The 14,206-nt window shown below is 68.0% G+C and overlaps 1 protein-coding gene across 12 annotated transcripts in view; it reads right to left on the bottom strand.

Moving 5' to 3' along the window:
- The window catches only part of NHSL2 (NHS like 2), an 89,190-nt gene that overhangs the window by 11,101 nt on the left and 63,883 nt on the right, over positions 1-14,206 (bottom strand). For 8 of the 12 annotated variants that reach the window (XM_075896590.1, XM_075896593.1, XM_075896600.1 and 5 more), the window contains 4 exons: positions 4,989-5,144; positions 3,432-3,568; positions 2,702-2,897; positions 854-985 (listed from right to left, as the gene is read on the bottom strand). In XM_075896590.1, the coding sequence (XP_075752705.1) occupies positions 854-985; positions 2,702-2,897; positions 3,432-3,568; positions 4,989-5,144 (621 nt within the window). The remainder of the gene's footprint in view (positions 1-853; positions 986-2,701; positions 2,898-3,431; positions 3,569-4,988; positions 5,145-14,206) is intronic. The other 4 variants (XM_075896591.1, XM_075896594.1, XM_075896602.1 and 1 more) reach the window with 2 other exon arrangements.

The raw sequence follows: 14,206 nt of genomic DNA, 5'->3' as shown, positions 1-14,206 counted from the left end.
GGCAGGGCCTAGCCTGGCCCCCCCAGAGCCCGGTGCAGGCAAGGGGCAGTACCCTGCGGGGTGTGGGAGCAGAACAGGGCTGGAGACCCCAGCAGCTTCCCGTCCCATGGCTAGTGGCAAGCTGAGGAGACAGGAGCCTCCGTCACCCTCCACTCCCGATCGGCTGCAGCCCATGGCTCAGTGAGCGGCTCCCTCAGGCTCTCCGGACGGTGGGGCCCAGGCCCCCCCCTTTTGAGCTGCAGTGGTCCCCCCACCCCCACCCCCACCTGGCCACCCACAGCCCAGCCGAGAGGGAAGTGTCTGTGCCCAGGCCCCAGAGATGCCCCAGTTCCCTCGGGCTGCCGGGCTGCGCGGTGGGACTCTGTGGGGAAGGAAGCTGCTGAGCCGTCAGAGAACTCGCCCGTCGTTTTCCCTCCCGAGCGCGGCGTGAAGGAAGCACAAACCGCCTCACGGCTCGTCAGGGAGAGCGATTCCACCCGGAGCGAGCGCCGGCTTCCCGGCAACAGCAACGCCCCTTCCCCCGGGGGAGACCCCGGGTCCAGGGGTCCGCTTTGGGAGGAGCTGCCCAGCCACCTCTGCCGGCCTCAGCGCTCTGCAGCCAGGCCCTGGAGCTGCGACTCCAGGCCCCTTCATGAGAGGCCAGCCGGCCCTGTTCCCCTGGAACCTCTCCTGGGCGGGGCAGCCGAGGGCAACAGCGAGCAGGCCCCTGGACAAGGGGTTCTGGCGCCTGGCGGACCTCAGGCTCTGCGTGGTGCCCCAGACTGCTCCCCTCAGGCCCGGGAGTCCAACGGGCAGCTCCTAGCCCGCCCTGGGGACACTGGCCATCCCGAGCCTCTCTAGCCGCCGTTGTCACCTTGGTCTCGCAGCGCGAGGTTAGGGAATCCGATAATGGTCCGTCTCCGGCGCAGCGTGGACTTGGGGTTCACCGCGGTCTCCGTGTTAAACAAGGAGTGCCGCGCACTCACGTGCCTAGCAAAGTGCTGCCCTGTAGCCAAAACAAACACACTGTAGGTGGTGGCGAGCCGGGGGCACGGTGAACGTGGCACGCCGGCTCCTCGTGCCTCCCTACACGCCCGGCCCACGGGCTCGGGCCACGTCCTCCTGCCCACATCCTCGGCTGCCCTGCCTTCCCCCTTGCGGCGCCAGCTCCCGGCGGGAGTGCGGGGGCTCTGCAGGTGCATGCGGGCAGCTGCGGTGCAAAGGAAGGGTGCCCAGGCTCGTGGGTGGGGTTGGGCAGGAAACCACAAGCACCAGCACAGCAGTCCAGGGGGTTAGGTGTGCACTTGGGATGGGTCACGAGCAACGAACCCCTTCGGGTCCCCCACGTGCCCTGTGCTCGCCGCCACGCTGCTCTGCAGCCGCTGGTCCTGGGCATTCTTTGGAGGAGCCGTGTGGCCGAGGGAGAGGCGCCTGGAGACCCCAGGCAGGCGCCGAGGGCCGGGCACCCGGCTACAAGCGGCAGGGCTAGAACCCAGGCCGTGTCCCATGGGGCAGGGCCCGGGGTTGCTCTTTCCCCTCCTCTCAGCGTGAGCCGATGGCTGAACAAAGGGGCAGCAAGCAGGCAGGCCAGCCCTTGGAGCCACCCCTGGTGGCCCTGGCAGGCTCCCGTGGGCAGGGGATGGCAGCAGGCGTGGCCACGCAGCACTGCCGGGGGGGCTGTGGCTGCAAAGGGCTGGCAACGGCAGCACCAGAGAGACAGGTGACCCCTGCATGCAGCCCCATCCCCCCTCCCCGCCGCCCGGGCAGCTGAGGGCTGGAGGCGAGGAGCAGGTGGCGCCCAGGGCGAGGGGCTGGTTCGCAGGGAGACGTGGGCCTGAGGCGAGAGATGGAGCGATGGGTGAGTGAATGACTCCGGGGGGCTGCCCCGCTCATGCTGCGGGGCAAGCCAGCCGGGACACATGGAGACAATGGAGCCGCACGGATGGAGACATGATGCATCGGAAGCCCGGCCCCCCTGCTTGGGGACCGCGGTGCTGGCAGGTGGGCTCAGAGACACGCTCGGCAGGGTCCCCACAACCCCACTGGGCTGGCTGGGGGCCTGGCCCCAGGCCTTCCGCGAAAGGCAGCGTGAGAAGCGGGGAGACGGGGCTGAGCAGGCTCCTCTGGGCTCCATCCAGACTCCATCCCGGGGAGTTTGGCACTGCCGGAGCCCAGGCTGAGCCGAGCTGCTGCCCGCACCCAGGGCCTGCAGCCCCCACCCGTCGAACGCACGAGTCCCTCGCGCCGACGGCCTGGTGCCCCCCCGTGCTGGGAGAACCAAGGTGACAACGGAGCACTGACTGTTAGCCTGGGGATGCTCGTTAGATGACGCAGACGAGACTGGGACAGCTGCATGAGGTGGCTGGCAGGGCAGAAATGGAGGGTGATGTGACGATGGGAAAACACACGGGCGAGAACAAAGAACAGAAATGCTGCCCTGCAAACTGCCCCTCGGCCTGGCTACTCACCGTGATCCTGGCCTCTGCACGCACGGCACGTGTGGGCCAACAGCATCGCTGCCGCTTGGCCCCGCCTCCTTGTGCCAGGCCCCGCCTCCCCACCCCGCTACATTTTGGTCTGACATGACGTTTGTGCGTTCCCTGGCGGAGGCTCAGCGGTGCCCCCAGCCGCCCGCACAGGCCGCAGGACTCCAGTGCCACGGCTGGGCGCCCGCGGGAGAGGGCGGACCCCTCGCCCCACGCGTGGCGGGGCACAGTCCTACCAGAGACATTGATGGGAACGACGTTGGCTTGGATGGAGCAGGACTGGTGCCACCTCTTCTCCTCCACGGTGGGCAGAGGGAAGGCTCGGGTCCAGGCCGGCTGCTTGTCGGGGGTGGTGGGCAGGCTCAGGAAGGGCTCGGGGGGCCTCACACCCAGCGTGGTGGCCTCATCCTCACTGACGCGCCGGGCCGTGGGCTGCCAGGGAACCACGGAAACGGAGCCACACGCTAGTGTCCTGGCGGGGCGCTAAGCCCGGCCTGCTGCCCTTCCCCCGGCTCTGCCGGTGCCCCTCACCCCCAACCCACAGCCCCCTGCCCTTCCCCCCTTAACCAGCCCGGCCCTCTGCCCTCCCCCCCAACCCAGCTCGGCCCTCTGCCCTCCCCCCCTAACCCAGCCCAGCCCAGCCCAGCCCTCTGCCCTCCCCCCCTTAACCAGCCCGGCCCTCTGCCCTCCCCCCCAACCCAGCTCGGCCCTCTACCCTTCCCCCCTTAACCAGCCCGGCCCTCTACCCTTCCCCCCTTAACCAGCCCGGCCCTCTGCCCTCCCCCCTAACCCAGCCAGCCCTCTGCCCTTCCCCCCACTCTGCAGGTGCCCCTCACTCTTGACCCGCAGCCCCCCACCTACAGCTCTGCAGTAACCTCTCTGGCGCCGCAGGCAGCGATATCCCTGTCCCGGAGCCCATGGCTGCAGGCAGCTGTTGGGCCTGGGGTTCCCCCCGGACAGACTCACCATGAACACGAACTCCAGGCGCTTGGCAGGCAGGGGCCTGGGAGACGGCTCGGGGGGCGCGTCCGGGGGCAGGGGGCTGCCGTAGCGGAAGGTCTGACCAGTGACCCTGGCCTCAGTGTACTGCTCCTCATACTCCTCTGAAACACAAGGCGTTTCCATAGCTGGGGGGCCGACAGCACACCCCCTGGGCCCCACTCGTGGCCCTGGCGCCCCCGGAGGGCTCCCAGCCGCTCTGGAGCGTGGCACACAGCACTGCCCAGCCTGCTGGCAGCCCCTGCTCACTGCCTGTGCGGGACGCCTGTTGTCACCGCTGGGGCGGGAGCTGCGTGGGATGGGGCCTGGCCCGGCGCTGGACGGGGGCCTGCAGCGACGCGCGTGGGAACCGGGCGCAGGCGGCAGCCCCCGAGGGTCGCCCGGCGCGGCAGCCTCATGCTGGCCACGAGCAGCCGCACGGGGCAGTGCAGGCCCCTGGACATGGCTTCTGGCCCCACGTGCCCTCCTCAGCTACTGACCCACATGCTGTAGCAGGCAGACGAACCAGACACCTGCCCTGGAGGGAGCAGCTCTCGCTGGGCCGGGGAGGGTTGGGGGATAGAGGGGGAGAAGGGAGCAGCTGACTCCAATCAAGGGCAGCAGCTTTGCAGACATTTTGGTAGCGCCCAGAACACCCACAGCCTGTCCCCCCACGATCCACCCCCCCCCCCCGCCTAAGTCTCAGGGAGGGAGTTTGGGTGGGGGAGGGTGCAGACTTCAGGAGGGAGCTTGGGTGCTGGGTGCAGGCTCTGGACTGGGTGCAAGAAGGGGTGAGGGGTGCAGGCTCTGGGAGGGAGCTTGGGTGCTGGGTGCAGGCTCTGGGCTGGGTGCAAGAAGGGGTGAGGGGTGCAGGCTCTGGGAGGGAGCTTGGGTGCTGGGTGCAGGCTCTGGGCTGGGTGCAAGAAGGGGTGAGGGGTGCAGGCTCTGGGAGGGAGCTTGGGTGCTGGGTGCAGGCTCTGGGCTGGGTGCAAGAAGGGGTGAGGGGTGCAGGCTCTGGGAGGGAGCTTGGGCGTGTGGGGGGAGTGCAACGCGAATCTGGGGCACCCTCCTCTGGCAGGGGCTGGGGGGGTCTTCATGTGCTGCTGCCCACAAGCCCCGTCCCTGCAGCTCCCACTGGCGGCGGGGGTGCCTGGCCCAGAGACACGGCCCCCGGGACGTGCTGGCAGCCACATGCAGCCGGTCCAGCCCTGCGGCGGGAGCCCCGGGCCATTTTGAATCACTTGTGGGGGGCAGGACGCACGGGGGGGGGGGGGGGGGGGTGATGGGTCATGCAGGGCTGGGGAAGAGACCCGGCTCTGAACTTCTCTGGAGTGGGACTCTGGGCCCGGATATTCCTGGTGCCTGGGGACAACAGGCCCATAGGACTCAGCGCCCATGACTCCGATCTTACGAAGGGAGCTCTGCTCCCCCCGTGCTCAGTGGGCCAGTCTGCTCCCCCCTCCTCTCTTTTGTACAATGGGTCAGTCTGCTCCCTGCTGCCCCATGTGCAGGAGCAGTGGAAACAGCCCCCAGCCCCGGCCGTACCTTGCAGCAAGCTCTGGAGATTGAGCTGGGCCTCCTGGTGCAGCTCCTCCACGCAGGGCGGCCTGCCCGCCGCCAGGAAGATGTTCATGGGCTGCTGCCATGGCAGCTTGGAGCGGGGCGTTTTCCTGCTCTCCAAGTCCAAGTTCGAGGTGGCTGCTGAGAGGAGAGGAAGGGAGGGGAGGGGTGAGAAACGGTCCCAAACACTCTCATCCCTCCCTCCCCAGCCCAGCGCCCCAGCCCCGACGTGCACTGCCCCTTTGTCCAGGGCAAGGGGAGCCCGGTGTCACTGTTGTTCGGAAGGGAAACTGAGGCACAGAGGGACTGGGACCTGCGCAAGTTCACGTGATGAATGGATGATTCAGCTGAGACACGGGCCTTGGTTCCACTCTCCCGGCGCACCAACTGGCCTCTAGCAGCACGGCCTGGCACTGGGCACCAGCCTACGAGCCAGGAGGCACCCACCGCTCACTGGGTGCCTCAGTTTCCCCGCTATAGCATGGGGAGTGTGGGCTGTCCTGGCTTTGGTCATTATTCACCGGCCCCCTTCCACAGGGAGCCTGGGCCTCTGTCAACAGAAAAGAACCGCACAGCACGTGAGGCAGTCACACCAGCCAGGCACCGGCCGTCACGCACAAAGCGCTTACGGCCTCTCGCTAGCAACCAGCCCGGGGAGGAAAGCACAGCCCCTCTTCCCCTCCCCCTGCCCCGGTCGCCTCCACTCGCCCACTTTGCCTTCTGGCATCTCAGCCTGCGCTGGGTTTTCCTGCCCGCTCTCACCCTGACGCCACACGATGGCGCCACACAGCAGCAGGCCAAACTGCGGCCACAACAGCTAACCCGCCAGTTCCCCCGGCTCTGAAATTCACCCCCACAGCGACCAACCTCTCGGACAAAGGGGCACCTCACAGGCCAACCAGTAACTCTCCACCACCACCCGCCGGGGAGAACTCAGAGACCCCACGCCACAGGGCACCACGGAATTTACCCACCAAAGCTTAGGCCCAAGTACATCTGTTTGTTAGTCTCTAAGGGGCTCCAGGACTAACATGACTCCCCCTCTGACAAAGGAGTGCATCAAATCCTCCCCCAGGCAACGCCAAGAGAAACTCAACAACCCGTCCCCATGAACCCACCCGAGGGGCCTTCTGCAGACCAGGAACCCCTGGCAGGCCCATCAAACCTGACCATGGCATATCAGAACTCCTGGGACCAGCCTCAACCCACTCGCCACACAACGGGCCGGCTTCCATCAGACACAACTGACTTCCTCCGAAACTCTGCAACGTTAACCACCCTCCTCAGAACACCTCCCTCCCCACGCCCGCCTCAAACACCTACAAGACAACGAACACCACACGGGTACCAGCCCAAACACCTCTCTGGGCTCATCCGTTTCAGCCTCACTCGCAACGACTGTACACTCAACCACAAACCCTTTGTCCAAACCACGGGAACAGTTGTGGAGCAGTCCTAGCACGGCTCCCCAATAGGTCACGCTCCCCACGGACCACCCTGAAATACACTGCTGATGTTGTCTGCTCTGGACAGAGCAGCTCAGCTCCCTCCTAAGAGTCCACCACAATTTCAACAACCACCATGCGCCCTTGAAACGCTCACCATCGCTCAGCTTCTTGGACACGAGTCAGCTTCAACCAGGGCGCCTGACAGCCAGCCATTTACAGGAAACCCACAGATCACCACCCCTACCCCACAGACCCGGTTACCACCCCAAACACACCAAGAAATCGGCTAGCTGCAGAGAGGCACTTGGATACCACAGAATATGCTTGGACTCGGAGCAGAAAGTCCTGGATAGACACCTTAGCACGCTAAAATCGCCTTCACCAGAGAAGGCTGCATCATGGAATGGGCCAGCCACATGCCCAAGAGACGCCCCTTTGGCCACATGCCCCTAGTCGTCACTTATCACTCCCCCCTGGAAGCCAAAGGAAGACTCGTTAAACAATTACAACTCGCACTCGACAGGGACTCCATCCGGACAGGAATCTTTCCGGAACCCCCCTCCTGACCGTCGCACAACCCCTCAACCTCGCATGAGAAGCCAGGCCCCCCAGAGCAGGACTCACGGCTCAAATGTCAGAACCACCGATGAAAAGCCACGGCCGCAGCTCTGCTGCTGCGATTGGCGTTCCTCACAAGACACTTCTGGAGCCGCCCTGGCCCTACCCACACCTGTCTCGGTGTGCGCGCGGCCTCATCCCCGCCACTGAACAGCCCAGGCCAAACAACTGTGCGGGAGAACTCAGACAATCACGGTGGTTCTCCAGGGAAGTGGCACAGGAAAATGATATGAGACAAAACCACCAACACCGTGGGCCAGCCCGTTTCATTACAGTCCGGGTGGCACTCGCTGGACTGTCTCCCCGAGGGACCCTGCACAACACCTTCCAAAGACAAGCTGGGGAGCCTGATTCGAAGTGGGCCCTAAAAACCATCGGCTGACAGAGACACTGGATTCATGGCTTCTTACAACCACCTGCCTTCTTCATTCCTAGCGCGTCTGGCCGGGGCTCCTTTCCCCTCTGTGCCGGTGGGGGCGGTGCTGCAGACCACTTCACCTCGAGTGGCGCTTTGAAACGCGTACCGACGACTTACGCTAAACAACCTGCTGCAGCTTGTATTTCGCGGGGACACTCGGAACACGTTTCCCAGACCCGAGGAGCTCGTCTCCTCCCGCCCAGCACAGGCCACAGTCCTGCCCCCAAGCAGAGCCGGGATTGAAAACGGTCAGGGACGGAGAATCCAATTGGCAAATTGTTCCAGTGGTTCCCTCCTCTCGTGTATTTCCAGTGTGAATGTGTCCAGCTTCAGCTCCCAGCCCAGGCGCTGACGGCCTCCGTGGCCCCTGAGCAAGATGGGGGCAGCTCCACGCTCCTGGGAGGGACAGGGCAGCCAGCCTTCTGCATCGCTGGAAGGGCAGCGCCCCCGGCAGCCCTCAGAGCTGCCCAGAGGGCAATTCAAAGGGTCCCGGGCCTGAGTCCCCAGGAATGGCCCTTGTCTGTCTCATCGCTGCCCTAAGCGCTGCTCTGCAGGTCCTAACTTCGCTGTGTCTCGGGACAGTCTCTCTCCCAGCTGATGCGGCTCAAAGCTGTTTCCATCTTTGGTAAAACTGCTGCCATTAAAACAGCAACTACGGCTCCTGCTGGCCTGGATTTCATTCTGCTCGCACACGAGCAATGGTCAGACCGTGGCTGCTTGTACCTAAGCTGCTCTTAAGCGGCTGTTCTGCCATCAGTCCCTCCGCAGCGCCTAGGCCAGGGCTAACGCAGAACCCCCGTCGGCTGCTGCCCTGCCCCAGATCGACGTTTTGGAGTGCCCCTCCCCCTCCGCTTTGGCCCTCTCGCCCCTTCCTCAGCTGGTCCAGCCATGGATTTTAACAAGCCGGCTGTGCCTGTCTCCCCTCTTTCCACCCTGCGCCTTTGCTCTTAGCTCCCCCGCCCGCTGAGCGCTCCGCCCATTCGCCCGGCTGGGAAAGTCTCTGGTCTGGACGGGGCTCAGCCCATCCTCTCGAGCAGCGGCGATGCTGCTGGCCACCCAGCTTGGGCCTTCCCACTCGGCCAGCGTGCAGGCCCCATCGCTTCCCTCCTGCCGGCCAGAGCCACGGAGCCAGGGCCCGTCCCGCCGGCCAGAGCCACGGAGCCAGGGCCCGTCCCGCCGGCCAGAGCCACGGAGCCAGGGCCCGTCCCGCCGGCCAGAGCCACGGAGCCAGGGCCCGTCCCGCCGGCCAGAGCCACGGAGCCAGGGCCCGTCCCGCCGGCCAGAGCCACGGAGCCAGGGCCCGTCCCGCCGGCCAGAGCCACGGAGCCAGGGCCCGTCCCGCCGGCCAGAGCCACGGAGCCAGGGCCCGTCCCGCCGGCCAGAGCCACGGAGCCAGGGCCCGTCCCGCCGGCCAGAGCCACGGAGCCAGGGCCCGTCCCGCCGGCCAGAGCCACGGAGCCAGGGCCCCTCCCGCCGGCCAGAGCCACGGAGCCAGGGCCCGTCCCGCCGGCCAGAGCCACGGAGCCAGGGCCCGTCCCGCCGGCCAGAGCCACGGAGCCAGGGCCCGTCCCGCCGGCCAGAGCCACGGAGCCAGGGCCCCTCCCGCCGGCCAGAGCCACGGAGCCAGGGCCCGTCCCGCCGGCCAGAGCCACGGAGCCAGGGTCCATCCCGCCAGCCAGAGCCACGGAGCCAGGGCCCGTCCCGCCGGCCAGAGCCACGGAGCCAGGGCCCGTCCCGCCGGCCAGAGCCACGGAGCCAGGGCCCCTCCCGCCAGCCAGAGCCACGGAGCCAGGGCCCGTCCCGCCGGCCAGAGCCACGGAGCCAGGGCCCGTCCCGCCGGCCAGAGCCACGGAGCCAGGGCCCCTCCTGCAGGCCAGAGCCACGGAGCCAGGGCCTGTCCGGCCAGAGCCTCAGAGCCAGGGCCCCTCCCGCCAGCCAGAGCCACGGAGCCAGGGCCCCTCCCGCCGGCCAGAGCCACATAGCCAGGGCCCCTCCCGCCGGCCAGAGCCAGGGCCTGTCCGGCCAGAGCCACGGAGCCAGGGCCTGTCCGGCCAGAGCCACGGGGCCAGGGCCCATCCCGCCGGCCAGAGCCACGGGGCCAGGGCCCATCCCGCCGGCCAGAGCCACGGAGCCAGGGGCCCTCCTGCCGGCCAGAGCCACGGAGCCAGGGGCCCTCCTGCCGGCCAGAGCCACGGAGCCAGGGCCCCTCCCGCCGGCCAGAGCCACGGAGCCAGGGCCCCTCCCGCCGGCCAGAGCCACGGAGCCAGGGCCTGTCCGGCCAGAGCCACGGGGCCAGGGCCCATCCCGCCGGCCAGAGCCACGGAGCCAGGGCCCCTCCCGCCGGCCAGAGCCACGGAGCCAGGGCCCGTCCGGCCAGATGAGGCCATGGGGAGCCAGGGCCATCCCCGCTGCTCAGTGTGGCTGGGACAGGCCTGGAAGGATGGTCAGGATTGGGGCACAGGGCTGGGACTCAGGAGGTCTGTCTGTGTCTCTAGGCCGTCTGAGAGACCGAGGGCAAGTCCCCGGCGCTCTGCCTCTGTCGCCATCTGGGCCCGCTCTGCGCAGGGAGGGGTAGGGCACACGCTGCCTGCCGGAGAGGCGCCCGGCCGGGAGCTGCGCTGGAAGCAGCCGGGCGGAGGAGCGGTTGAGAGCTCAGGGGACACGCCGCCACTGGCGGGCGCGACTCAGCTCAGCATTGCTGCTCCAGCACACTCAGGCTAGCACCAAGTGCCCGTGGCCCGGAGCCCCGTGGGCCGCTTCATCTCCCAACTGCTTGTGAGCCACGTGGGGAAGCGGGATCAGCATGCGGCATCTGCCCAGACATTCCACCGGGGGGCGCCAGGGCGGGGGGGCGCTACTGGCTCAGGGCAGCACTGGGGCTTGCCGCGAACACCAGCCTGCCCCCTGCTGCCCCGAGCCGAGCAGAGCAGGGTGATGCACGGACAGGCTGCAGCGGAGACCCCCGGGACACCCCTCCCTGCCCACAGGGACGGCTGCCGGCTGCTTCCTGCCTCCGTTCGCCCCCCGCGGGTTCAGCGGGACACTCTCCTGCCTGCTGTGGGCGTGGCTGTTCCAAGGGGCTGCGCCGCGGCTCCAGGGACTGGCTTCACCCCAGGGGCCATGCACAGGGCTCTGTGCAGACAAGGGGCTGTGCCGCGGCTCCAGGGACTGGCTTCACCCCAGGGGCCATGCACAGGGCTCTGTGCAGACAAGGGGCTGTGCCGCGGCTCCAGGGACTGGCTTCACCCCAGGGGCCATGCACAGGGCTCTGTGCAGACAAGGGGCTGCGCCGCGGCTCCAGGGACTGGCTTCACCCCAGGGGCCATGCACAGGGCTCTGTGCAGACAAGGGGCTGCGCCGCGGCTCCAGGGACTGGCTTCACCCCAGGGGCCATGCACAGGGCTCTGTGCAGACAAGGGGCTGCGCAGAAGGGAAGCGGATTTCCTGCTGAGAATGGTTTCCTGACAGTGTGATTAGCACAGGAATGACGGGGGAGGGGGAGTGCGAGTCCTGGGGGGGGGAGCGCCCAGGTCACTGGCTCTGCCTCTGACTCAGCAGCCCAGCCCAGGTGATCCTCGCTCGCTCGCTTTGCTCCCCCTGGCCCGGGGGCCCCGTGCAGCGGGGCTCAGGAAGAACCGGCAGCGCCCACAGTGCTCCGCAATCCCGGCTTGGTGTGCGATCCCACGGCCCCGAGCGAGGGGAGAGCGCCGCCCCAGCCCTGCTCCCCGTGGGCCTTAGACCGGGGCTCCGGCGGCAGGAGAGATCGGGCGTTAATCTGTCGAGCCCGTCGGACTCGCCCCCCCGCCAGGCCTCGGGTCACAGGGTGTAATGGAGATGGGGCACTGCCCTCTCCCGTTGGGCAGTCACTGGGCGCTAGGCTTGGGCTGTGGGTGACCCCTGCTGGCCCCTGTCTGTAAGCACAGCCCAGCGGGGGGGCGCACTAGGGGCCCTCATGTCACTGGACCATGGCCCAACCGGTTCTCACCTGCCCAGGGCGGAGGTGTGAACTAAGGAAGGGATGTGTGTGCAGAGGGGGCAGGAGCGTGGGGAAGCATGGAGGAAGGAGACTAAGCCGGGTGCGGGGGGTTCAGGGACCTGTGTGCCCTACCCCACGGGGTCTAGGGCTGCCTGCCCTGACTCCCGTGTCCACATGGCGCCTCCGCTGGGCTGTATCTCCGAGAAGCAATTACCCCTCCCCATTCTACTGGCTGGCGGAGTCACGGCTTGCTGCCCCGGGGGTGCAGGGTGGGGGGCTCCCTGTCACACAGGGAGATCTACAAAACAAGCCACGTTTGAAGCAAGTCAGTGGGGCCGCGGGGGGGCTGGAGGCCTACTGGAGCTTTGGGGCCGTCGGTTGGATCCAGTCCAAAGGGGGGGGGGGGGCGTGTCAGGGCGCTCGCATGCCACCGAACCCCAGCGCCTTGCAGGGGGCAAGCTCCCCCTTGGTGCTCTCCTGTCAGAGCCAGCAGAGCTGCCCCGGACTCTGGCCCCGCCCGTGCGCGGCTGGGGCTGGAGAGGGCACTTGGAAAGGGCACCTTGGGGGCGCTCTGCCAGAAGCCCCATCCTAGCAGCATGCACCTGGGTCCCTCTGCCAGGTTCCTCTGCAGGGCGCCGGGCCAGGGCTGCAGATCCCAGCCCCTCTGCGAACGTGGGCCTTGGCCCGACCCAGCCCAGCACATCGCCCCAATGGGGCTCCCGACACGTCCCATCTCTGTGCCCGCACTGCGGGGGGCCCTGGGCACTCCCACAGGCAGTGCCCCCAGGGCAGGTCCAGTCGCTTCCCAGCTCGGCTCAGGCCTGCGGTGGCTGCTGCCTGCCCCGATCCCGGTCCGATGGCAGCCACGGCCCCAGGGAGACACCCCCAAGGCTTGCACCAGCCCCTAGCCCACAGCCACACTCTGTGGCCAGTCTGTCTCCCCGTGCCCTGAGCCTGGATGGGGGGGCGGACGTGTGTATCTGGGGTCCCCCCCTTCCCGGCCAGGCCCAAGGGTGCCGAGTCCCCTAGCTCTCGCCCGCTCCGCATGGGCTCTGACCCCGAGGAGGCTCCCGGCTTTGTCGCTGCAGGAAGCCCGGCCTAGGGCTGCCCTCACAAGCACCGGCACCGGGGCATGAAAGCACCCAGCCTGTTTACAGGCGCCAGGCACCGGGACATGAAGCACCAGGCCCCGCCCGCCCGGCCAGTCACAGCTGCAAACAGGGTCACACCAGGCCACCTGGGAACCGCCAGGCCTGCCCCCGCCCAGCCCTGCGGCTCTGTGTGGGGCAAAGGCGCTGTCTCGACCCACAATGCACCTGCACAGGCTGGGGGAACAGGACAGACCCCAAGGTCTTCACCACACGCCCCCCCGCAAGGAGATGCCAGCGCAGAGCCCCACCGCGCCAGAGCCCGCCCGTCTCGGCCTGAGGCCGATGCCTGTGCCCCCAACGCACCGAGCTGCGCCCTGCCCCGAGCTGCACCGTCATCCTCCCCCGTGGCCCCAGAGCGCTGGGCATCACCAGCCTCCACTGGCAAGGAGGGGCTGGGCTGACGTCAGGGGGAGCAGGGGCCACCGTTACCAGAGGCAGGTGCCCCAGCCGGGCTCTGTCCCTGCTCCCTGGGGGCGCAGGCCCCACAGCGGGGCGGGAGGGTGTCCCCCCAGCACAGGGCACCATGCAGGCAGCCCTGTCCCTTCCTCTGTCCCCTCCTTGTCTCCCCCCCCCGCCCCGGGCGTTTCACTGAGCCCGTTATGAAACTTGGGATCCAAAAGCTACATGCACCTCGCTACTGCCACGTTCCACGTTCCCATGACGACGGCACTTAGCCGACCACTTTTTATTCTTTAAATAATTTGACTCGTTTCCATGTCAACCCCGGGAGAGGCGCACGTGTCCGCGTGTGCACGTATGCATGGGTGCATGCACATGTGTGCGCGCGCGGGCATGCGGAAAACACGAAGCAGAGCCGCCCTTCCCCAGCGGGCCGCATGCACCAGACCCGCCCAGGCGACTAGTGCCCCTGCCGCAGTGGTGCCGGGCCGCCCTGCAGAGCAGTGGGGCCACCGGGATCTCGTGGCACGAGCGTGTGGCCGGGGCAGCGGGGGGCGTGCTCTGCACAGCTCACCACGGGCCCTGCGGCTCCCGGGCTGCATGGAGACCTGCCCCGCCTGGTGGCTGCTGGCTCCGGCAGCGCGCGAGGACTGCAGATCCCTGGCGCTGCGCTGGCAGAGGCTGCTGTGTGGGTGGAAGGCGGCAGAGCCTCCGTGGGCGACCGCTCCAGTGACTGTCAGGGCCACCGCAGAGCCTCTCCCGGGGCCGGGCGTAGCCTGAGAACATCCCCCCGGGCACAACCAGACCTGCTGACACATCCGTCGGCAAACCTCATAACTCTGCCCCCCACTCCCCGCCTGCTCCCTGCCCCCACACTCACCGCCTGCCCCCCACCTGCTCCCTGCCCCCCCACTCCCCGCCTGCCCCCACCTGCTCCCTGCATACTCCCCAACTGCTCCCCACCCCTGCGCTCCCCACCCTCCTCCCTGTCCCTGAGTTCCTCACCTGCCCCTCACATGCTCCCAGGCTCCCCGCCTGCCCCCCAGTGCCTGGGCTCCCCTTATGCCCTCCGCTGTGTTCCCCATGTCCCCAGCACCGGCACTGCCCTCCCCCAGTGCCCACTCCTGCGCTCCCCATCTGCACCCCCGGCACCCAACTTTGCATTCCCTACCTGCCCTATAGCCCTGACCCTT

The sequence above is a fragment of the Pelodiscus sinensis genome, chromosome 13 (genome assembly GCF_049634645.1).
Source record: "Pelodiscus sinensis isolate JC-2024 chromosome 13, ASM4963464v1, whole genome shotgun sequence".
Classification (NCBI taxonomy): Eukaryota; Metazoa; Chordata; order Testudines; family Trionychidae; genus Pelodiscus; species Pelodiscus sinensis.
Note: the sequence above shows the minus strand (reverse complement) of the source record. Positions and strands in the feature narration are given on the sequence as shown.